The sequence below is a fragment of the Haliotis rubra genome, unplaced genomic scaffold (assembly GCF_003918875.1).
Source record: "Haliotis rubra isolate DU_JTF1 unplaced genomic scaffold, ASM391887v1 Scf107, whole genome shotgun sequence".
Classification (NCBI taxonomy): domain Eukaryota; kingdom Metazoa; phylum Mollusca; class Gastropoda; order Lepetellida; family Haliotidae; genus Haliotis; species Haliotis rubra.
In genome coordinates this window covers 427,711-453,059 of record NW_025764970.1, presented here as the reverse complement: position 1 = coordinate 453,059, position 25,349 = coordinate 427,711, and the positions used below count along the sequence as shown (strand labels likewise).

General features: G+C 37.8%; 1 protein-coding gene and 1 long non-coding RNA gene across 3 annotated transcripts; both read right to left on the bottom strand.

The window, feature by feature from the left end:
• Positions 1-6: 6 nt before the first annotated feature.
• On the bottom strand, positions 7-24,771 carry LOC124279411 (multiple C2 and transmembrane domain-containing protein 1-like). 2 transcript variants are annotated; one of them, XM_046715235.1, is made up of 16 exons: positions 24,598-24,771; positions 21,216-21,346; positions 19,735-19,921; positions 19,213-19,267; positions 17,440-17,581; positions 16,652-16,754; positions 15,861-15,962; positions 15,084-15,158; positions 14,242-14,361; positions 12,964-13,089; positions 11,818-11,865; positions 8,352-8,357; positions 3,516-3,622; positions 3,236-3,345; positions 1,859-1,956; positions 7-1,211 (listed from the first exon to the last, which is right to left on the bottom strand). In XM_046715235.1, exons 1-16 carry the CDS (start codon positions 24,664-24,666, stop codon positions 1,146-1,148), a joined length of 1,545 nt encoding a protein of 514 aa, XP_046571191.1. In that variant the 5' UTR covers positions 24,667-24,771; the 3' UTR covers positions 7-1,145. The 2 variants fall into 2 exon arrangements, with proteins under 2 accessions (XP_046571191.1, XP_046571199.1); XM_046715243.1 differs by lacking the exon at positions 8,352-8,357.
• On the bottom strand, positions 7,884-8,344 carry LOC124279441. The gene is made up of 2 exons (XR_006899375.1): positions 8,066-8,344; positions 7,884-7,995 (listed from the first exon to the last, which is right to left on the bottom strand). It is a non-coding gene; the product is annotated as an uncharacterized LOC124279441 (long non-coding RNA).
• Positions 24,772-25,349: the final 578 nt, after the last annotated feature.

Below are 25,349 nucleotides of genomic sequence, written 5' to 3'. Positions count from 1 at the left end.
AGCGCGACACTGTAACATAGCACAGTGCGACACTGTAACATAACACAGTGCGACACTGTAACATAGCACAGTGCGACACTGTAACATAGCTCAATGCGACACTGTAACATAGCACAGTGCGACACTGTAACATAGCACAGTGCGACACTGTAACATAGCACAATGCGACACTGTAACATAGCACAATGCGACACTGTAACATAGCACAATGCGACACTGTAACATAGCACAATGCGACACTGTAACATAGCACAATGCGACACTGTAACATAGCACAATGCGACACCCATAGGAAACAGCTCAGTAGAACCCATTAGGAACCAACCTTTTAATATTTTGAGGGACATCCACCTTCCAGCTGACTATTTCTGTAATACTTTATAAACCAGAGGCCAGTTATTTCCTCTAGAAATGCCTGTTATCTTGAGACAGTCGTATCTGTTAGATACTGGTGTAAGTATACTGTCAGGTGACTTAGGTAATGAGACAAAATGGAGCATTAGGTTTGGTTGACTCATGTGTCCCCATTCATCAATACTGGTCAGAAGGCTCTGTTAAACAGGAAGCGCTATCTATTTGGTAGAGGGGTGTGGACTAGTGAATGGCTTCTTTGTTACATACTGCTCAACTTTTCATGAGGATACTTCTCTCATTCACAGAATAAACTAATTACTGGACTAGAATTTACTCGTCTATTATCCCTATCAAAAGTTGAGTCACATATCAACGTCTATTACAGAACCAGAGATAAGAGACATGTAAAATATCACGTAGACTATATTGAAGAAGTGGTTGGTCCCATCAGGCTGGCCGTCTCCATCTGAAGGAAGAAGAGCTTGGTCCAAATTAAGTAGGGCACCAGTCTATAAAATGGAGCCTTACTACTGACAAGTCCAAGTCACCTACTCCAGATCTCCATGTGAAGAAATTATCAAAGGCTTCAACAAAGTTGTCAGCCACTGAGGTCACACTAACAACGGATATGATACATAACAATTCTAGGTTGAAAGACTGGCCAACATGGATTTCGTGAAGTAAGTGAAGCGATCATGCAACGATATGGCAGCATGTATCACATGGTCCAATCACAATTGAGTATGCAAATGAGGAAGGCACGTGTCTGATGTCACAAGGACATCCTGCTGTTATTGGCGTTTTTTCTTGCTAATGGTTGTCCCTCCTAGATCTGGACGATATTCACGGTATTGCAGCTGAAAGAGCAGAAGAGAGAATTGGTAAAATCCTTGTACATCAGCAGCAGCTTCAGCATGTGTGTATTTGAACAGAATCTTCAAGACATGTAATATCTTGGACAGGACTTGGTATATCCTGGAATATCTTATCAAGGCAAGATAAACAGAGGCATTTTATATCAAAGAACATTATAGTAAGGTGAATTGTATCATGGCATGTTATATCAAGGCATGCTCTATCATTGTGTGTTATATCAAGGCATGCTCTATCATTGTGTGTTATATCAAGGCATGCTCTATCATGGCATGTTATGTCAATGCGTGCTATGCCATGGCATGCTATAACAATGCATGTTATTGACACATTGTATCATGACATGTTATAACAATGCATGTTATATCATGGCATGTTATGTTTAGGCATATCAAGACATGCTATATCATGGCATGTTACATCAAGGCATGCTGTATCATCCCATGTTCTACAAAGGCATGTACGAGAAATTTTGCTATTCAAATCAGAGACAGCAGTGGTTGAACCAACATCTCAGGTAATATAGTGCTAAGCTGGAAACGAGTGTCTGAATAAAACCAGGAGGTGAGGAGATTACATATATGTATGTATGCTATGTCTGTGTGGGTGTACTGTGAGTGTCACCACCTACCAGTTCACTGTCAGAGGGAACCCGAGACAGGTAGTCCAGCAACTCATTATTGGATATTGCATTTGGCTTTCTCAGCTTCTTGGTGAACTTGTTAATACCTGGACAGAAGAATTACAATCAATTATAGTTGGATATTTTTCTGTTGTATGCTTAGGTCAATACATTGCCAATGTTTGATGAGAATACCAGTATTGGACCAAGGAGGTATTAGATACTCCCTAGACATGTACTCATGCTTGGATAGTGATAGCTCGTACAACACAAAGTACTCATCCCAGGCTAGGAGAAGGAGCCGGAGACATTTACTTGTGACATTTACTCATGGACTTTTACCACTAAGTTGATGGTATCTCTATACCAGATAATCTTAACGAACGAAATATAAATTATTCTTACCGGTACATACTTTCAGTAAGCTGGTTCAACACAAGGTACTCACCCCAGGCTAGGATATGGAGCCGGAGGGGTTCTAGGTACTTTCAGTAAGCTAGTTCAACACAAGGTACTCCCCCCAGGCTAGGAGAAGGTGCCGGAGGGGTTCTAGGTACTTTCAGTAAGCTGGTTCAACACAAGGTACTCACCCCAAGGCTAGGAGAAGGAGCCGGAGGGGGTTCTAGGTACTCACCCAAGGCTAGGAGAAGGAGCCGGAGGGGTTCTAGGTACTTTCAGTAAGCTGGTTCAACACAAGGTACTCACCCAAGGAGAAGGAGCTTCTAGGACTTTCAGTAAGCTGGTTCAACACAAGCTCACCCCAGGCTAGGAGAAGGTGCCGGAGGGGTTCTAGGTACTTTCAGTAAGCTGGTTCAACACAAGGTACTCACCCCAGGCTAGGAGAAGGTGCCGGAGGGGTTCTAGGTACTTTCAGTAAGCTGGTTCAACACAAGGTACTCACCCCAGGCTAGGAGAAGGAGCCGGAGGGGTTCTAGGTACTTTCAGTAAGCTGGTTCAACACAAGGTACTCACCCAAGGCTAGGAGAAGGAGCCGGAGGGGTTCTAGGTACTTTCAGTAAGCTAGTTCAACACAAGGTACTCACCCCAGGCTAGGAGAAGGAGCCAGAGGGGTTCTAGGTACTTTCAGTAAGCTGGTTCAACACAAGGTACTCACCCAAGGCTAGGAGAAGGAGCCAGAGGTTCTAGGTACTTTCAGTAAGCTAGTTCAACACAAGGTACTCACCCAAGGCTAGGAGAAGGAGCCAGAGGTACTTTCAGTAGCTAGTTCAACACAAGGTACTCACCCCAGGCTAGGAGAAGGAGCCGCAGGGGTTCTAGGTACTTTCAGTAAGCTAGTTCAACACAAGGTACTCACCCCAGGCTAGGAGAAGGAGCCAGAGGGGTTCTAGGTACTTTCAGTAAGCTAGTTCAACACAAGGTACTCACCCCAGGCTAGGAGAAGGAGCCGGAGGGGTAACAGATATAACACAATAGTTCCAACAGCGAGGATGATTACAGCTAGTCCCGACAACCAGGGAACCGTCCAGTTGAATGTGCTGGAATGAAGATAAATGAAAAGAACCGCTGATACTCGCAATCAATCCATAGCACAAAGATTTGAAATCAAGTTATCACTGCAAAATATTCAAGTTACTTTAAAAGTTAAATATGTTTGATAACTATACAGAAAGAATTATTGAGAAAGAGATTATAACGCAGTACTGACTTTTTCACCTTCTCCCCCAATGAGGCCACCATGTCCATGCCCTGCTGCACCTGCAGACACACCTCCTGGATGGCCTGTAGCTTCTCCTTGAAACTCTTCTTCTCCTCCTGGAGAACACAACATCACATCACATCAGTCACAGGTATTGCTGGGAGACAGAGAGTAAAGTGGTGCATACACACGTAACACTCAGATCCATGGCGCAACATAGTTTTGTGTCTGACAGTGTCATTTGTGAACTGGTGTGTACTATTCAAAAGAAGTAAAAGCACATCTGATTTTAAATACTTAAATCTACACATAAACCAGGGTCACATGGAAAAACATAGGTGTTCCTTAACATATTTTGAACAGTATATAACATCATGTTGATGCATATACATCACTGCTCGAATGCAAATATTGAATATTAAATAGCATCTAAACAATGTCATATACAGCATATCACTGTCGCAACAATCTGCCATAGATCCAAGTCCTACATATGCAAGTGAATCATCAGTGCTTCACGGGTATCCACATTCCTCAATCACCAGTGAACACATGTGCAATACTGTGTAAATGTGACATATGTCTGTGTATACCTTACATAATAAAATGAGAGCTTAAAATTAACATTAGTCTGCTTGTCTTAGACAAATGAAGTTCAGGAAGACATGTACTTGTGATACTTACTCATGACATGTACTCATGGACTAAGCAGATGGTATCTCTATACCAGATAATCTTAACGAACAAAATATAGATTATTTTTATGTACGTAAAAAACAAACAAACTACTTTTGTTTGAACCCTACTGATGGCTGGCATTGAAGAATGTGTTCATTAGATGTCCGCAAGGTTATATGTACTATAAACATTAGTGATGTAGTCTGAGAGCTGATTGGTCAGAGCACTCCCTGCTTTCCCTCTCCCGATAAGCAGGCTTTATTTTGATTGGTTGGTTTTAAACAGGAACTACACTACAGAGAGGTGGATGTATTCACGGTCTGTAAGGGACTGTAAAGTATAAATACAGACTTGTGAAGCATTGATGATTTAGTTGGAAGTGGATAGTCACAGACATGTTAGACTTGTAGTGAAGACACACACACAGGTCACAGATAATATGTTTCCACACACAATAATCTTGTACAGGAAGCTAAACCCCAGAAGGTTACTGGAATATGAGCTAGTCGACTAGTAACAGGAATGGCTAGAAGGTGATCATTGTTGGATAGCTGACAATCTGGTTACCTCATATAATACTAAACGGAATAAAAACATTGTAATAAAACATGGGTAAACAAGCATGATAATACGCTAAACATTTATCTCAAAATATCAAACAACAATATATTTATCCAATTATATGCTATACTTTGAAAGCTTTCACAAATCTCTAAAACATTATTTTCAATATTTTTTCAATTTTTTTAAATACTGTATGTGTTTCATAACTATTTGATATAACAGAGATAATCAAGTTTGGTACATATTAACTGAAAGATAGCTACTTCTAGAGTTGATTAGGTCATATAAGATAAATTAGATATTATGCAAAAAGATATAGTTTTTTCGGCCCTGTAGCTCACCTTCAACATGATTTCTCAGTATATAAAAAATGGAAATAAAGCAAACCATAACAAAACTCAATGAACATGACAGGTTGATGCAAACTATTTAGAAGATGAGTTGCCATGCCTCATTCAGAACCAGAATTCTGAAACGTGTCTGAACAGACACAATCGCTAGGACCAATACCCCACAACAGCTCCACTCGTCTTGAAATATTAATTATTTACAAGTCATTACAAAAATGTGATAAAAATACATTTTGGCACATATAGAAATACTTAAAGACATTTGGGATTAAAATATCACTGTTCATGTGGTTGCCATAGTAATAACAGTTGACATATATACAAAACTTTCTGCTTCAAAATTCCAGGGAGATGTTGTGAGATAAAACCAGTCATAAAAATATATTTTCAACCAGTTACTGTTTATCAGATCACACATTCCCACTTCAATGAAACAGATGGCAGGGCACTAAACAAAGTGTACAGGTCAAATATGTCTCAAGTCACATCAATGTTAGAAATACTAGCTCGGGTTTCAATGAGATTAGTTTGAACAAAGTCATTACAGGGGTCATCCATGGAAAGTTCTATACCTTATTGTTTCAAAACACATAGAAACAAATATCTCGGAAACATATTTTCCACTTTTTACAAATAACAGTTTGTAACAACCACCTTTTCATCAAGCTAGGCATTATCATATAGTTCTACAATTATCTTTAATCGCAATTCTTTATGAGTCCATGACATATAAAATAATTAAAACATGACAAACATTCAACTACGCAATGGTCAATGTCAGTACAAGAAAGTCAGGTAGAAAGTAGTTTACCTTCAAAATAAAACTATACATCCCCAGTTTCAAAAACCAACTCAAAAGTCCCCGTGACCTTCATCATAACCACAGCAGACTGTGTCAGAACACATGGCCATAATCAACTCATAAGAATATTTTCATCCTCAGTTGACCTACTTCAAAACCATAACGTCATGTGCTTCATCATATAGTCACCAACTTCTGCCGTTCAAACAATTACTTCAAAACATCCATTCTTAAATTTCATTAAACAAATTCACCATGACAGTCATTTCTGTGACTAGAAAATATATTTCTTTTCTTGGAATGGCATGGTATATTAGAAATGGTTATTACATTTCAATGTCCACTTCTGTTACACACAGAAACTGGATGAAAGCATCCTTGTGCACTAACTATGGCCTCTATATCACTTTTTTATTTCAACGATTTTCTTGGAATAAACATCTATGAAAATCAAACATAAAAGCAAAATCAACATCTACAAACCATACCAAATACCCTGGATTTCACACATTCCCACAGATCAGAGAGGTTCCTTGTCATCCAATCATTTACAGGATTTGTGCTCAACTGGTGTTGCAGACCTTCAGCTTCATGAATTACTGGTAAGTCTTAATAAACTCCATTGGACAGTCATCCTGAACATCAAGTTGGATTGACCTTTCTGCCTATGTAACTTAGCCAGTGTAAACTGTTTACTCCAATGATCATGGAGGCACCATGGGTGGCACCAGAGTCTATGGCACCACAGTTTGGTGTGCAGGATCTTTGCAGGTTTAAGTCCCTGATTTACCCTGATTAGAATCCCTTGTTTTGTCAGCAACATACCCGTGCTCGAGAGTTTTAGTTTTGTTGCAAACGTTATTCACCATTTATGGATTTACTCCCATTTAAGTATTTTCTCCTACGGAATGTAACTGAAATACTGTCCATTAAACCAGACTCAGTCATCATGAAGCAGAGGTAAATATATCTATACATGGAATAATGATATACATGACCATTGTATCATAAAAGGACTCATCTTGAGTTTTTTTCAGGATGACCTAAATAGCTGACTGTAATTAAACTGATTAAGGTCTCTCAAACATTCCTCTCTGTCATGGAAGGCAGTGAAGGTCAATTTTGCTTCCATCTATTTTGTTTGCATTCTGCTTAATCAACCTGCATATGAACTGGATAACAGATCTGTACCATTTATAAAGCTCTGTTGGTTTACAACCAACTGAACCATCAAGATGACAGGAAGATGGCAATATGTTCATCTTGTTACCATGGTAACGTACCTTTTGATCACTTTTTTTCACACTCTGAGGGGAGAATCAGTGAAATCATGAATACTATCTCATGTATATGACAGTTTGATTAACTATTGACAAAAGTCAAACCAGAATATAAACATAGATTAATAATATTTCATGCTGTGAAACTGTACATTTATATCAAACAAATATTTATATAGATAAAAGACACATCAACATTCCTCTGCATAGTTGTGAATGTACATATTAGCAATTATGAATGTCCGCTTTCTGAATCTGTATTTAACATTATCATTATCTTTAGAATGCAAAGATTAATCTTGAAAACCAAGCAGAATAAGCTGAATTCTTGCAGCCTAACTTAAAAGAGTTGAAAGAGGTGTGTTAACTGTGATTGGCAAACAGAAATGCACGCACAAGGAGGTTGATAGAATCACACTAGCCGGATGGAAAGCTGGCATTAAATAAGGCAATGAGGGTGAAGGTGCAACAACTGAAGTATGTCTCCTTATATCAACATTTACTACACGTATAACCAGATACGAACCATGAAGATCCGGGTTAGAATTGATCAATGGTCATGCTGTTGCTCACTGGATTGTCTGGTCCAGGCTCAATTATTTACAGACCTCAGCCATACAGCTGGAATATTGCTGAGTGTGGCATAAAACTAAACTCACTCACTCACTATAACCAGATACTTTTCTCAACAACATTAAAAAAAAATGTTGGGAGTCCAAATACAACAAATATAGACCCATTAACCCATTATAAAATACTAGGCCAAGGTTAAAAGCAAGTGGGAATTATGACGAATCAAAATGGCTAGAAAACTACTTATGTCACCACCATGTCTCTCCTGTCACGTGACTTTATGTCACCACCATGTCTCTCCTGTCATGTGACTTTATGTCACCACCATGTCTCTCCTGTCACGTGACTTTCATTAACATCATCAAAATAATAGCAAGAGTAATTGTAAAATAACTCTCCCCAAACGTAAATAAGTTCAGATCTGAACAACCACAGGTAGTCCTATGTTAATGTACGCCAGAGCAAACTGTAGACTTTTAACTTTCATACAAGGATAAAATATCCTCAAACAACAAGAAGAGGACCACTCTGAAGGGTGCAAAGAATCAAACACAGCAAATGTGAATTAATGGACCCAAATACCAGTTAAAACTTTTACCTTTTTCTGTGTTTAGAGAAAATCAAATATGAAAGTATTATTGTGCATACTTTATGTTTTTTGTATAATATATAAGTGCAGCAGAAAAACATAAATTGACAATAAAAAGGCAGTGATAAAGATATTAACCACAGATCTGTTATAAAAACAGGCAGACATTAGACAACTGTGTAATTTCCTTGGCTTGTGAGTCTGGAGTCAGTACTGCTCTGTATCTGCAGTGACTATCTATGTTATTCCCTATAAATCATTCTCATATTGTGTAACAGCAGGGTAATACCAAAATCATTTGAAAGGAGCAGCACAGAAATATGGCCACCACAGCTAGTGTACTTATATACATTTTAAAAAATGTTTACAAAAATCAGCATGATATAAACACCATTATGATATATACACCATTACAGCATGATATGTACACCATTACAGCATGATATATACACCATTATGATATGTACACCATTACAGCATGATATATACACCCATTACAGCATGATATATACACCATTACAGCATGATATATACACCATTACAGCATGATGTGTACACCATTACAGCATGATATATACACCATTATGATATGTACACCATTACAGCATGATATATACACCATTACAGCATGATATATACACCATTACAGCATGATATATACACCATTACAGCATGATATATACACCATTACAGCATGATATATACACCATTACAGCATGATATATACACCATTACAGCATGATATATACACCATTACAGCATGATATATACACCATTACAGCATGATATATACACCATTACAGCATGATATATACACCATTACAGCATGATATATACACCATTACAGCATATATACACCATTACAGCATGATATATACACCATTACAGCATGATATATACACCATTACAGCATGATATGTACACCATTACAGCATGATATATACACCATTACAGCATGATATATACACCATTACAGCATGATATATACACCATTACAGCATGATATATACACCATTACAGCATGATATATACACCATTACAGCATGATATATACACCATTACAGCATGATATATACACCATTACAGCATGATATATACACCATTACAGCATGATATATACACCATTACAGCATGATATATACACCATTACAGCATGATATATACACCATTACAGCATATGTACACCATTACAGCATGATATATACACCATTACAGCATGATATATACACCATTACAGCATATGTACACCATTACAGCATGATATATACACCATTACAGCATGATATATACACCATTACAGCATGATATATACACCATTACAGCATGATATGTACACCATTACAGCATGATATATACACCATTACAGCATGATATATACACCATTACAGCATGATATATACACCATTACAGCATGATATATACACCATTACATTACACCATTACAGCATGATATACACCATTACAGCATGATATATACACCATTACAGCATGATATATATACATTACCATTACAGCATGATATATACAGCATGATATATACACCATTACAGCATGATATATATATATACACCATTACAGCATGATATATACACCCATTACAGCATGATATATACACCATTACATGATATATACACCATTACAGCATATGCATGATATATACACCATTACAGCATGATATATACACCATTACAGCATGATATGTACACCATTACAGCATGATATATACACCATTACAGCATGATATATACACCATTACATCATGATATATACAACATTACAGCATGATATATTATACAATTATAGACTCTTGTAGAGGTCGATATCGGTTTTTACTGACCTGAGTAAAACAATATCGACTGAGCTTGCAAGGTCGATATTGTTTTTCTCAAGTCAATAAAACCGATATCGACCTCTACAAGAGCCTATAATTGTTTTATTATATAATGAAAGAGAAACGGGTTTTAACATAAACTTTTAATGCACACACTGTGCCATCTATCCGAGTGATCTGATTGGCTGACCTTGTCTATTTTTAGTTACCCAAGTCAATATCGTAATTTATCAGAAAACTCAAGTCAATATCGTGTTTTGTAGTCAATCATGTGACGGTCTTTTGACCAATCGTGGTACAGGAAAAATACTACCTATATAATAAACACCATTACAGCATATGTACACCATTACAGCATGATATATACACCATTACAGCATGATATATACACCATTACAGCATGATATATACACCATTACAGCATGATATGTACACCATTACAGCATGATATGTACACCATTACAGCATGATATATACACCATTACAGCATGATATATACACCATTACAGCATGATATATACACCATTACAGCATGATATATGATTATGATACACCATTATGCACCATTACAGCATGATATATACACCATTACAGCATGATATATACACCATTACAGCATGATATATACACCATTACAGCATGAGATATGTACACCATTACAGCATGACATGTACACCATTACAGCATGATATGTACACCATTACAGCATGATATGTACACCATTACAGCATGATATGTACACCATTACAGCATGATATGTACACAATAAGTTCCTATGACCCCAGAGAGCATCCAGGTATATGGTCTCTGTATCACACTTAGAGCATATAGAAGCAAACTGAATCAAGGCAACTCACAATGGGTTGTTTATAACAGAACCTCATTATTCAACATTTGTTCTATAGCAGTGATGAGGCACTGACATCCAGTTCTTCCTGGCTATTTGTGAGACAGAGGTACAACGTACAACAAGAAGTACCCATGAGACTGATTGTTTCAGGAATCAGGAGCCAACAAGACCTACTTAACATGCTGGTAAACATCCCATATTGAGGCTGCTTCTCTCAACATACATCAACATTGGTTGAACAGAATTATAACCCTCAAACACTACTTGCAAACAAGTGCTACTGCTATCACTGGAGTTTTACTTGTTCACAAATTAGGATTCTGAGGCTAGTAGATACAAAGGCAAGTTTGGTAGTCATGGCTACAGGGAGAGACTTCATGGCCACTGGCTTTAATAATCTTTTTCACAGACAGCAAGAGTCTGGCATGACATTGTACAAACTTGCCACAATGAATATAAAGTAATAATCTTGTCATCAAGTATGTTTTAAGGATGATTTTTAATTTTTAATTCTTATAATTCCAACTGCACCTGATTCATAAAATCATGTTCTTGGTATATACCGTCTACATACTACACTAGAGATTGGTAGCAGCTTTAACTAAACTTGACAAGATATGAGAGAGCTCTAAGAGGATTACTGTTTCCAACATTCACACGCTGAATTCATAAAGCACTAAGTTGTATGACAAAATCTTCTGCTTAGAGTTAAGGACAACTTGAAATCCTGAAAAAGGAAATCATATCCTATTAATTTCAAGCAATCAGACTCATTACTCTTTATCTTAACGTACCTTTTCTTTATCGTCATCATCATCATCGTCATCTTCATCGACATAATCCTAAATATGGAAATAAATATAAATTACACAAATGCATGACAATCTCACATTGTAATATTTGGATGACAATCTCACATTGTAATATTTGGATGACAATCTCACATTGTAATATTTGGATGACAATCTCACATTGTAATATTTCATGGTGTATGCACTAACTGATTCCACAAGTAACCAATCTAAGAGCTAAACTGTTCAACAAGGTTAAAAGAATCCAACTAGGTTACCTCCCCTTATCCAGAATTCGCTTACATCCTCTCAGATCTGATTCAGAAGATTTATGCCACAACCATAAAGTGATTACGTTAGAACAATATGAGATTTTCTCATCATTATGGACACATAATGTTTCACAAGAGAGAGGGCAATGTTCCATGATATAACGTTTCACATCACTCCAAGAGGTTGTAATTAGAGATATGGGTCAAACCGTGTCTCTGCATAACAAAGGACTGATCTATATTTAGACATTTACTCTTTACATAAAGTGGAGTTACATCAGTTTTAATCAGATTTGCTTGGACAGAAAATATTAACACATAGAACCCGATCATCTGTAAGCCTACTAATGTTTGAGTGAGGGAATCAATATATTATTTCGCATCAGCAATCCTTGAACTTTTTTTGGATAGTCCTTTGGAGATCTCACGTATACAAGAATTCTATTAAAAAAGTTGATACTGATGCAATCACAATGTAAATGGCATTTCCCCAAATATCAGGGTTTCAAAGTAGCGATATCAACAAGTTTGTCATAGATAAAAGGCTGTCAACCTGCTGATGAAGCTGACATTACCATCAGCACCAATCAGCAACATAATGTCCTGTGATGCAACAACAAGATAGATGCCATGTGATGTTGCAACAAGATAAGGATATAATTATAATGCTGCAACAAGAAAATTACATGTATGTGATGTCATATGCAATATGATAATGACAATGATGTTGCAACAAGATCATGATGTAATGTTGCAACAACATAAGGGTATATAATGTTGCAACAAAATAATGCCATGTGATGTTGCAACAAGATAATGACAATGATGTTGCTACAAGATAACGATGTAATGTGATATTGAAGTTGTCTGTACTCACGTCTTCAACTTGTTCCTTCTTGAAAGCGCCAAGTATTTGAGCAATGACCAGATTCTTAAGGAATACGATGAGGAGTGTGATGGGCAGCATGTAGAGTTCGAAGTTCCACACCACCACTAGGTACACCTGAATCACAGGAGTGAGTGAGTGAGTGAGTGGAGTTCAGTACTGCTTGCAACAGTGAGTGAGTGATAGTGAGTGAGGCATGTCAGGTTAATGTGGCAGGAAAGGCTGGAACAGTGTCACAGGTATATCAAGGCATGTCACCTGGAACATTTCACAGGTGTTTACCATTTCGGTGAACCTACAAGGATGGGTATTGTGCTGACACAATGGGTATTGTGCTGACAAACCTCAAACATAACAAGTCCAAACCAAGAATGAAACCTGTAACCTCTGGCTTCCAGCATATCCAACGGACGAAAGGAGGCATGGAAGGACATTGTTTTTGGAAGTGGGTGAGTTTAGTTTTACGCCAATTTTAGCAATATTCCAGCAATATCACTGCGGGAGACACCAGAAATGGGCATCACACATTGTGCCCATGTGGGGAATTGAACACGGGTCTTCAGGGTGATGAGCGAACGCTTTAACCACTAGGCTACCCCACCACCCCTTGTCTTTGGTAGTTTGTTCAGCTATATGAAGGTGATACATGTCTTCATCAGACAAAACATTTTTTGAGATCATAAATATCCATACTTGCAATTAGGATACAATGAAATAACTTCAACCACATCAGCCAGGCTGACAACAATCCTGCAGGGGCCTCTCAATAAGCATGACATGCTCAATACCAGTTCTAAATCCTGAATAATACATCACACGTTTTGATGGATAACAACTTCATTTTATTCTTTTTGCTATCCATAAAAACGTGTCATGTATTCATGTTTGTCCAACTTCTAAATGCCTTTCAAGAAAACCTGAATTCTAACCGTAACATGCAAGGGGCAAGTAACCTTGTGTGTATCGATGTATGGAGGCTTGATGGCATGAATTATCACTAACCGAAAGAAACAGCCTGTGTTGGGCAGTATTGAGAATTACGTTATATTACAGCTGTACTGACTGCTACTTGGTACTATGTGGCAGTATGAGTACTATTGTCTAGTATTCAGTACTGCTGGGTAGTACAGCCAGTACTCAGTAGTATTAGTGGACCCATCCTGGTTGGTCTTCAGCAACACGTGCTTGTTGTAACAAGTTGTAGGCGAACAAGAGGCCACCATATAGCTGGAATATTGCTGAGTGTATTAAGTATACAATGAGACTTACAATGAAGGCCGTGATGCTCCTCGGGGTGGACTCCCAGTTGAAGCAGCTCTGTAAGAAGCGGCCACCCTCCATCATGGATGAAATGATCTGAGACACTCGGTCAATGTTCCTCTTCATGATCTACAGATGTAACACATTCATCAAAGAACTGGTACAGACTTTCAATGTTTAAATCATAGATCAAAATTATCTACATATGTAACACATTCATCACAGAACTGGTACAGACTTTCAAAGTTTAAATCATTTAAATTGTAGACCCAAATTATCTACATATGTAACACGTTCATCAAAGACCTGGAACAGACTTTCAATATTTAAATTGTAGATCAAAACTTTCTACATACGGTATGTAACTTGGTAATCACAGATCTGGTACAGACTTTCAATGTTTAAATCGTAGATCAAAATTATCTACATATGTAACATGTTAATCACAGATCTGGTGCTGACTTTCAATGGTTAAATAGTAAAATAGATAAGAAATGAATCCAAATATAGTCTGGAATGATTTGGCAAATTTAGATTGCCAACATGAAAATTACACATTGTTCTGAGCACAAATTGGATTCTATTTCCTTTTTTCATTAAAAGTATATATTCTTAAAAGAGTCATATGTTTGGGACTAAAAGTTAGTTCACAGGCAGTTTAATGTCAAAGAAAATTCTTGGCTAAATTTAATCAATTTGCATTTTCTCAAGCACACTCCAGTCTGAACACAGTCATAAACAAAATATCCTTATTTTGGTTGAGAAACATCATTATTGGATGGCTGTATGACAATTTTAAAACATTTGCCATGATCATCACACTTACTGATCACACTTACTGATATTTTTACTGATATTTTGAATTTCTGCTCTGGCTGCATATACTTCTCCTCTCGAGGATTCACCGTTCTGACCGCTGACTTTGTCTGTTGATATACACCACAATACAGCTTTAATAATAGCCGGGTGTTACATTGCTATTGTGGCAGTGTTGCAGTTACAAGTTTGCATCTGTACATGAAATGAACTTCAACAATTGTAACCAAGTTGAGAACTGAGCAGGTTTCGTTATGCTACCTCAAAACTCAGCGATAGACATTTTTGAAAAGTCTCTCACAGCAAATCAGGAAAGAATATGAACCATAAGTCATCAAACATGAATTAGTCATGAGTGAGTTAGTGAGGATGGTTTTACGCCGCCTTTAGCAATATTCCAGCAATATCACAGAGGGACACCAAAAATGGGCTTCACACATTGTACCCATGTGGGGAATTGAAACCACTGGTCTTCAGCGTCAAACACTTGGCTACTCCACTGCCCCTCAAGTAGCGTGTTGTTACATACACAAGCTCATGTCTTAAGTAAAACGCTGTTTATATCGTATGTTGTTACATACACAAGCTCATGTCTTAAGTAAAACGCTGTTTATATCGTATGTTGTTACATACACAAGCTCATGTCTTAAGTAAAACGCTGTTTATATCGTATGTTGTTACATACACAAGCTCATGTCTTAAGTAAAACGCTGTTTATATCGTATGTTGTTACATACACAAGCTCATGTCTTAAGTAAAACGCGGTTTATATCGTATGTTGCACAAATGTATTTGGCAGCTTGATGACTCACATGATTGAAGATCAAATCCATCTCCAACAGAACAGCACCTTTTCCCCTGTGAATAAGTTTCTTGTCTTTGAGTGCATACCACCGACGCTCTCCATTCTTTATCTGAAAACAATCAGTCAAGTAACATGATCCCATTGTCAGCTCTAAGTCCCACAGTGTGTATGTACATCATTGGGACGGCTAGTCAGTATTATACTTAACCTCAATGTCATGATGGCTAGTCAGCCCTACACTCAACCTCAGTATCGGGATGGCTAGTCAGCCCTACACTCAACCTCAGTATCAGGATGGCTAGTCAGCCCTACACTCAACCTCAGTATTGGGATGGCTAGTCAGCCCTACACTCAACCTCAGTATCGGGATGGCTAGTCAGCCCTACACTCAACCTCAGTATCGGGATGGTTAGTCAGCCCTACACTTACCTTCAGTATCAGGATGGCTAATCAGCCCTACCCACAACCTCAGTACTAGAGTAGCTAGTCAGTCCTACACTTACCCTCAGTATCAGGATGGCTAGTCAGCCCTACCCACAACCTCAGTACTAGAGTGGCTAGTCAGCCCTACACTTACCCTCAGTATTGGGATGGTAAGTCAGCCCAACACCTACCCTCCATATTGGGATGGCTAGTCAGCCCTACACTCAACCTCAGTATCGGGATGGTTAGTCAGCCCTACACTCACCTCAGTATCGGGATGGCTAGTCAGCCCTACAGTTACCTTCAGTATGAGGATGGCTAGTCAGCCCTACCCACAACCTCAGTACTAGGGTGGCTAGACAGCCTTACACTTACCCTCAATAGGGGAATGGACAGTTTTCCCAGGAACTCCACTTTCTTGTCCCGATCCTCGTCCCAGACCGACACTTCCAGCATGGAATGGATGTCCTTCACATTGCTGGCAAATAAGAGATCAACCACAGTTTGTTAATATGTTGCCATCTTGAAGATGACATGTCATAAATAGAGATCATAATCCACCATATTCCCACAGAAGCACACATGGGTAATAACATCACACACATATAGGTAATAACATCACACACATGGGTAATAACATCACACACATATAGGTAATAACATCACATACATATAGGTAATAACATCAAACACATATAGGTAATAACATCACACACATGGGTAATAACATCACACACATATAGGTAATAACATCACACACATGGGTAATAACATCACACACATATAGGTAATAACATCACACACATATAGGTAATAACATCACACACATATAGGTAATAACATCACACACATATAGGTAATATACAGAAAATATCAAGACATATTTTCACTGAACATCTTTAGAAAACTGCATGTAAAGCCAATGCAAGAGTGAACCACTCAACATATAGATGAACAACATACTGTCAAATACTGATCACTTGCTTGGTAACGGTGTTAGAACCTACACCGAAACACATCACGCAGCAGTTAAAGAAGTTGTTCATCCATATATTGTTATCCTTCTGATTGACTTCTAAATGCCTCTCAGAGAAGTTATATTGTCCACTGATTGTCAACAGCTTCTGGCTAACACTGTGTGGATATGGGAGTAGCAGACTTACAATGTAAAGATCTTGTTCCACTGTGGGTTGAGTGTTTTATACTCAGTGTGAGTCTGCAGCCTTGAGTTGACCAGCTCCAGCACACAGAACGGATCACTCTGGCCACCAAAGTCTGCTGCTCGTAAACCCTGGGCCTTGAACACTGAAATAAATACATTTTAAAACCATTTTCATCTGTTTTTACAAATATTTATGCCATGTCACAGGACCATTTAACATGAGGCCCTCAACTTTTCTTTTTCCATTTCACATTTTGGTACTTGCTTGATAAAAAACATGTCTAAAATAGTGTCTCTTCCAGTAGTGAAAATTTCCCTTTGTACTAGTTTGGTCTAAGGTAATTCTTCTTACCATGTATACATTCATACAATATAATACAATATTTGTTCTAGGAGTAACTAGTTCCACTGAGAACTGATCATCAGTGATACCTACACCTGCAGTCTGTACTGTTTTGATACCACAGATTCTAAACTGCCACTGAAAGAAACATAATGTGTGACGAAAGTAGGACAAACATGTTAACACTGGTGACACTCCAGAGGACAACCCAACATCATAATTTGGGCAAACATGTTAACACTGGTGACACTCCAGAGAACAACCCAACATCATAATTTGGACAAACATGTTAACACTGGTGACACTCCAGAGGACAACCCAACATCATAATTAGGACAAACATGTTAACACTGGTGACACTCCAGAGGACAACCCAACATCATAATTAGGACAAACATGGCCTCTGAACACACAATGAGAGCATCCTCCCATTGAGAGGACACAACTCCATACACACGTCCAGTACGAGTAGTATCCCTGTACGGAGGTGCTTCTATCTGGATAATGCCATATGGAGCAAGAATGAGGCTAAAAATATGCCGTCTTTTCTTGAATGGACCCTTCCGGAACACAAATCATAAACCGTTTTGACCTCTGCCACATGAGGTGACAGGTGACTTCAGAAAACACTATGCCTCAAGCCTCAAAATAATCAAGACTAAAAACCTGGAGGATCATGTGTATAAAGTTTCATAAAATTCAAAACACAAATAGCAAACAAGAATATTTCTTATAGCAAACTAGCTGAAATCTGAATTATATGCTGACAATACTTCCTGAATGAAACTATTTGCAAGTCATTTCATTAGTGAATGGCCTCCCAAGTGGCCTTGACATCTGACACATCAAGATGCAGGGTGTTTGAATCAGTAACTTTGAATCCATCTTCACTTTAAAAGCTTTTGATTTTCAGCAAATATTCTGAAATTTTTATTAAATATTAACCATTTTCTTTAACTTGACCTCAAGGAACATTCCCCTAATATGAAGGTCCCCCAAAAGTGATGCGACTGGGACTTCATCCTTGAGATCAGAGATGCAAAGTATCATAGGTTTTGTAAAAAATATGAAGCCTTAATATGACACTGCTACCATAAAATATTTGTAAGTCATTTCATGATTGAATGAACCTTCAAAGTGATCATGTTTTCTGACACAAACATGACACATGAGTTTTGACACATGTTTTGAGTTTATTCTTAAGAGCCATACTCAAGTTATCATTTACAAAAGTGTTTTGACACCTGGTGACCTTGACCTTTAATGTCATCCAATAATATCAGAGGTCAGACGAATTCAACAAGGTTATATTGGAGGTATATCATTTAAGAAATCTTGATCTGTTATAAGAGAAGCCGACTAAACCAGCTGAGGCAGCAGTAATGGAGAATTCATTAATATCATTACTTATATATGTACAGAATAACTCACCTTTGACCTGAAGCCAGCCGACATCTTTTATATTGTTGAATGACTTGAGGAGACCCTGTTGATGAGACAAGTGGTCAGGAAAACACTTTTTAAATATTTATACATGCTGATACTTACACACTAAAGCCATTTCCATGGAATGGTTTACGACTGTTTTAGCTGTGGTAGTATAATACATAAATAACTCTGGAGAAACCATCGAAGATAGATGTGGAGTCACACTAAACAAATCATTGGATCTCACCCAGGAACTTACAGCCTTGACCACTGATTTGTGACCCTGATAGTAAATAAATATATATTTCTACATTATATCGTCATCATGTTTATATAAGTTCTGCATTTGTGAATTTGGTAAGATCACTGGAGAGAACGGGCCTCCTTTCACAAAGCACTAAGGTGATTGTAAGTCACTAAGGTAAGCTTAGTGCAATGTTAAAGAATGGGAGTTCAGGTTAACCTTAGTAAAGGTTGCTTCGTGAAAGGAGCCCCTGTTTGTATATGAACTGTTAAAGATCGTACATAGTTTCTGACTCTCTCTTCTCTTTCACGTGGGTTGGGTGTGTAGTTGGCCAGATCGGTGATGGTCTCACTGCCTGCAGTGCCACTGATCGTCAACAACAACCGGACCATTCCCGCACCATCCTCCAGGTTCTGGCAGATTGTATGAGTAGCCTCCCTTTCCAGCTTCGCCAGGTCAATCACAGCTCTGTGAAGAAAACAAACTATTTACCTACACCCTTGCCTTTGTTTCCAACCAAAATGTTGAAAAATGTAATAGATGTGTACATAGAAGCTGACACATCTAAATATTTCAACATGTTTCTACAGTGTATAACTATGAGAAACAACTAGCAACTAGCAACTCATGTTACTTCTACTTATCTGTAAGTGCATTTCTATAGTAACATGACAGATTTAGGTTGTCTGCAACGTGTCCAGTACATATTATTGCAATTTAGGCATTGTTGTATGAACTGGTATATTAATTATCAATGCATGATCAATCAAGATTCTTAGCATATCATTGTTTCCATGTAACAGATAACGTTGATTGGATTTATAAAAGCAAGACATTCTCTACTGAAAATGTGCTAATTCATTTTCAAATATTCAAAACATTTCATGATTGTGTAAGCAATGTGTAACCATCCTATATGTTTGTTTTCAATCTGGTTAGAAGCCCAGATATTTTATATATGAAAAGTTAAAAACTTCTGAGACTCATCAGTAATATTGTCGTCCCTTCCTTGCCTATAGGTTATCCAGTTATCCTGCCTCGGCCAGGTTATGCAAACATCAATAAAACACCCAACACATTTAATCAAGACTTCATTTTCCAGTGTTTGTTGGCATTTTATCAAAAGTTCATAGAATTTATCCGTCCTCAGAAAGGATTTGTCCCTTGGCATTTGAGTTAATGTTAAAGTCCAGACTGATTTCATCCCTTGTGCGGTCGATATATTGCAATATTGGTGATATTAGCTTGGGGAGGATGGTTTCTATCCTGGACATGCTCAAGGGACATTCTAAAAAACTATCAGTGACTACTGCATAGTGTGTCTTAATGATTTTATGAATAAAAGATGTCCATACGCATGGTCCAGCTGCTGGCACAATGAAACGGACACCATGGACAATATTCCACTTCTACAAATAGTTTTGTTCCACTAGAGAATGTTTTCAATTTTTGTTTATATATTTGATTATATTTGCAGCATGAGTCCAAAAACTTTGTCATTTAAATATCAAATGTCAAACAGTATATTCTTCACAACTCACCTGCCTTCCTATAAAGTCCTCCTTCCCTGTGAAGTCACGGTCAAACAACTCACCTTCCCATGAAGTCATTCTTCCCATGTGACATGATGGTCACACAAGGTCATACAACTGACGTTCCCATGAGGTCGTTCTTCCCTGTGACATTGTGGTCAAACAACTCACCTTCCCATGAAGTCATCATTCCCCGTGACATCATGGTCAAACAAGGTCAAACAACTCACCTTCCCATGAAGTCGTCCTTCCCTGTGACATCATGGTCAAACACTGTCATCTCAAGTTGACTCGTCTGGTCATCATACATGCGTAGATCAAATTGCTCCAACCACTTGGGGTTCAATGTCTTTGATTTAAACTGAAAACAAATACATCTTGAGATCATACACATTTTTCACTGGTTTAATAGAAGACTAAAAGAAAACTTTCACAGTTCAGAGTTCAGGGGATGACATGCTTTCGGCAGTACAGAAAACACAGATAGCAATGTCAGGAATGTCACTACAGGCATATCAGGTTCATACACATGGTCGTAACTGAACCCAGGTCTTCATCAAGACAAGCAAGTAACTGCTACACCATCAAGTTTTTATGACCAGCTTGAGGTACTGGACACTTAATCTGATCCATAATCCCTACATGAAACAATGAGCTCTTCTAAACAGCAGCATAATCCCTGCATACACCATCAAGTTTGAGCTTTCTGAACAGCATAATCCCTACATGTAACAATGAGTACTTCTAAACAGACAGCATAATCCCTACATGTAACAATGAGCTCTTCTAAACAGTAGCATAATCCCTACATGTAACAATGAGTTCTTCTAAACAGTAGCATAATCCCTACATGTAACAATGAGTCTTCTAAACAGCAGCATAATCCCTACATGTAACAATGAGTTCTTCTAAACAGTAGCATAATCCCTACATGTAACAATGAGTTCTTCTAAACAGTAGCATAATCCCTACATGTAACAATGAGTTCTTCTAAACAGTAGCATATAATCCCTACATGTAACAATGAGTTCTTCTAAACAGTAGCATAATCCCTACATGTAACAATGAGTTCTTCTAAACAGTAGCATAATCCCTACATGTAACAATGAGTTCTTCTAAACAGTAGCATAATCCCTACATGTAACAATGAGTTCTTCTAAACAGTAGCATAATCCCTACATGTAACAATGAGTTCTCTTCTAAACAGTAGCATAATCCCTACATGTAACAATGAGTTCTTCTAAACAGTAGCATAATCCCTACATGTAACAATGAGTTCTTCTAAACAGTAGCATAATCCCTACATGTAACAATGAGTTCTTCTAAACAGTAACATAATCCCTACATGTAACAATGAGTTCTTCTAAACAGTAACATAATCCCAACATGTAACAATGAGTTCTTCTAAACAGTAGCATAATCCCAACATGTAACAATGAGTTCTTCTAAACAGTAACATAATCCCTACATGTAACACTGAGTTCTTCTAAACAGTAGCATAATCCCTACATGTAACAATGAGCTCTTCTAAACAGTAGCATAATCCCTACATGTAACAATGAGTTCTTCTGAACAGTAGCATAATCCCTACATGTAACAATGAGCTCTTCTAAACAGTAGCATAATCCCTACATGTAACAATGAGCTCTTCTAAACAGTAGCATAATCCCTACATGTAACAATGAGTTCTTCTGAACAGTAGCATAATCCCTACATGTAACAATGAGTTCTTCTGAACAGTAGCATAATCCCTACATGTAACAATGAGCTCTTCTAAACAGTAGCATAATCCCTACATGTAACAATGAGCTCTTCTAAACAGTAGCATAATCCCTACATGTAACAATGAGTTCTTCTAAACAGTAGCATAATCCCTACATGTAACAATGAGTTCTTCTAAACAGTAGCATAATCCCTACATGTAACAATGAGTTCTTCTAAACAGTAACATAATCCCTACATGTAACAATGAGCTCTTCTGAACAGTAGCATAATCCCTACATGTAACAATGTGTTCTTCTGAACAGTAACATAATCCCTACATGTAACAATGAGCTCTTCTAAACAGTAGCATAATCCCTACATGTAACAATGAGTTCTTCTAAACAGTAGCATAATCCCTACATGTAACAATGAGTTCTTCTAAACAGTAGCATAATCCCTACATGTAACAATGAGTTCTTCTAAACAGTAGCATAATCCCTACATGTAACAATGAGTTCTTCTAAACAGTAGCATAATCCCTACATGTAACAATGAGTTCTTCTAAACAGTAGCATAATCCCTACATGTAACAATGAGTTCTTCTAAACAGTAGCATAATCCCTACATGTAACAATGAGTTCTTCTAAACAGTAGCATAATCCCTACATGTAACAATGAGTTCTTCTAAACAGTAGAATTACAATATAACCATTTAACAGTTAATACGTTGCACTTCAGGATTTAAGAATTGAAAACCAAATTGTAGGATAATCCAGTTTCTGATTCATCCCTGAAGCATAAAGAACATCTGGAATGTTCTGTCATTTTCCTTATGTCTTCAAACACCCAAATTGTACTTTAAAAAAATCATACTCAATGACTTAAATATGCAATGCATATTTAATTTTCCCCAAATCCGTCAGCAGCTTAGTCTATCTGAAACAAAACCATCCCTTCTACATGAAATAACATCTTTTTCTAATTGTTTTGTTTTGGATCAATTCATCAAATGACCTTGCTTTCAATGTGAGATCTGGCCGATATCGATCAGATAGCAACTGTTGAATTTAACTCTATCAGTGTCCCATATGTTTACCACTCAATCAGTCAGGTTTGATTAATCACTTTATAATACCATAATTCAATCAACTAGAATATAACACATATTGATAATCAGATCAACTGTTATTATTCACCATGTCAACTTTACACTCCACTGTTAGTGTGTGTGAGGCACATCCTGTAGAAAGTATTCAACTAAATTGATAATTTCTCCTATGTGATAAATATTAGCAGGGTGTGTGAGCCAGTTTGTTCATGCGCTGCTTTGAACAGAACATCAGAAATATGACAGTGTGTAAGGAAAGCAGCACATGATGAAGGTCTTAGGTCTTTCATGAAACACACAAGCTTTGCATGGTGCTGGCGAGATATGTTATATTTTCTCAGATAACAGAGTCTACCAGTCTAGTGTTAGTTGAGTTCCATCAGGGATTCCAACCCACACCTACAGAGTAAGGCACCATATCACCATCACCCAAAGTCTATGATTTAGCCCACTCAGGTTCTGTGGCTTCCACAAAATGGAAGTCTGACAAATGATAGTCGAGATCACATACTTTGCTAAAGTTATGAATACAGTGCCTTTTAGATATAAATATTGCACCTTTGGGCCTTACTCTGAGAATGTGGGTTCAAAGAATAGGACCCAAACCAAAAAAAAAGTCCTAGAAATTTTACATTACTGATAAACTGTAATCCCAAATATATCAGAGCTTAAAGAAACGTCATAAGATCTGCAATTTGAAACCATGACCATGGGCTTCTGGCATCTGTGATGTGATAGGCAAACAGTGCACCGCTGCCCCTTGTCATGATGTCACGCTGACTTAACGAAAACATAACTACCTTGCTGCGATATTTTTCTTTTCCAAGTTGAAACTTGACGTATGGATCGCTGAAGCCGTTGTCATCCATTGGAACAAGATTGGATCCCTCAACCAACACAATCGTACAACGCTGCTCCAGATCTGCATCTTCATCTTCTTGGACGCTGTGTCCGACCCGCGAACACTTCGTTTAAAATACTGAAAAAGAAATCGTCGATAATAGAATTTGAGAAGGAAGTAAACTACTCTCCAGCTTGTGGGCATGGTTTATGAATCATTTAGCAATATCCATTCCAAACAATGGCCAAGGTCAGACACTGCACCCACAAACTCAGGCCTCCAGTGTGATGGTCAAACACATCATGCACCAGGCAACTCAACCACTATCGGAATGCAGGCAATACTTCATGGAAACTATTTGAGATATAGAAATATTAATGAGCAAGAAACAAACAGGCTTACATAGAGAAACTGAATATATTTTAGAATATTTTGGTAATTTTCCACTTTGGCTTCCACGATACACTTCCACGTCATATGTGTAGTGAAACTATATTAGTCCTGAGACCCTGCTCTCCAGACAACTACCATCATTAGAAGAACTCCTATAGAACTTCTATATCCTTCTTTCATACATTGTACACCACTTCCACAACTTGACTTTAGGAATGGTTAGGAAATGAAATTGACTAACAAGAGATCCAGGCCTCCCTTGCAACTATTGGCTAGATTTGTCTGACATTCGAGATGTTATACTGTAGCAGTTAACAA

Excerpts from the sequence above, each read along its gene's own strand:
- LOC124279411 (XM_046715235.1), bottom strand. The coding sequence starts at position 24,666 with ATGGATGACAACGGCTTCAGCGATCCATACGTCAAGTTTCAACTTGGA. Across the intron at positions 15,963-16,651 it reads TGTCCATTCCCCTATTGAGG|ATAAAGAATGGAGAGCGTCG; the intron begins GTAAGTGTAAGG and ends GATTGTTTTCAG. Across the intron at positions 1,212-1,858 it reads TTCCCTCTGACAGTGAACTG|CTGCAATACCGTGAATATCG; the intron begins GTAGGTGGTGAC and ends CTGCTCTTTCAG.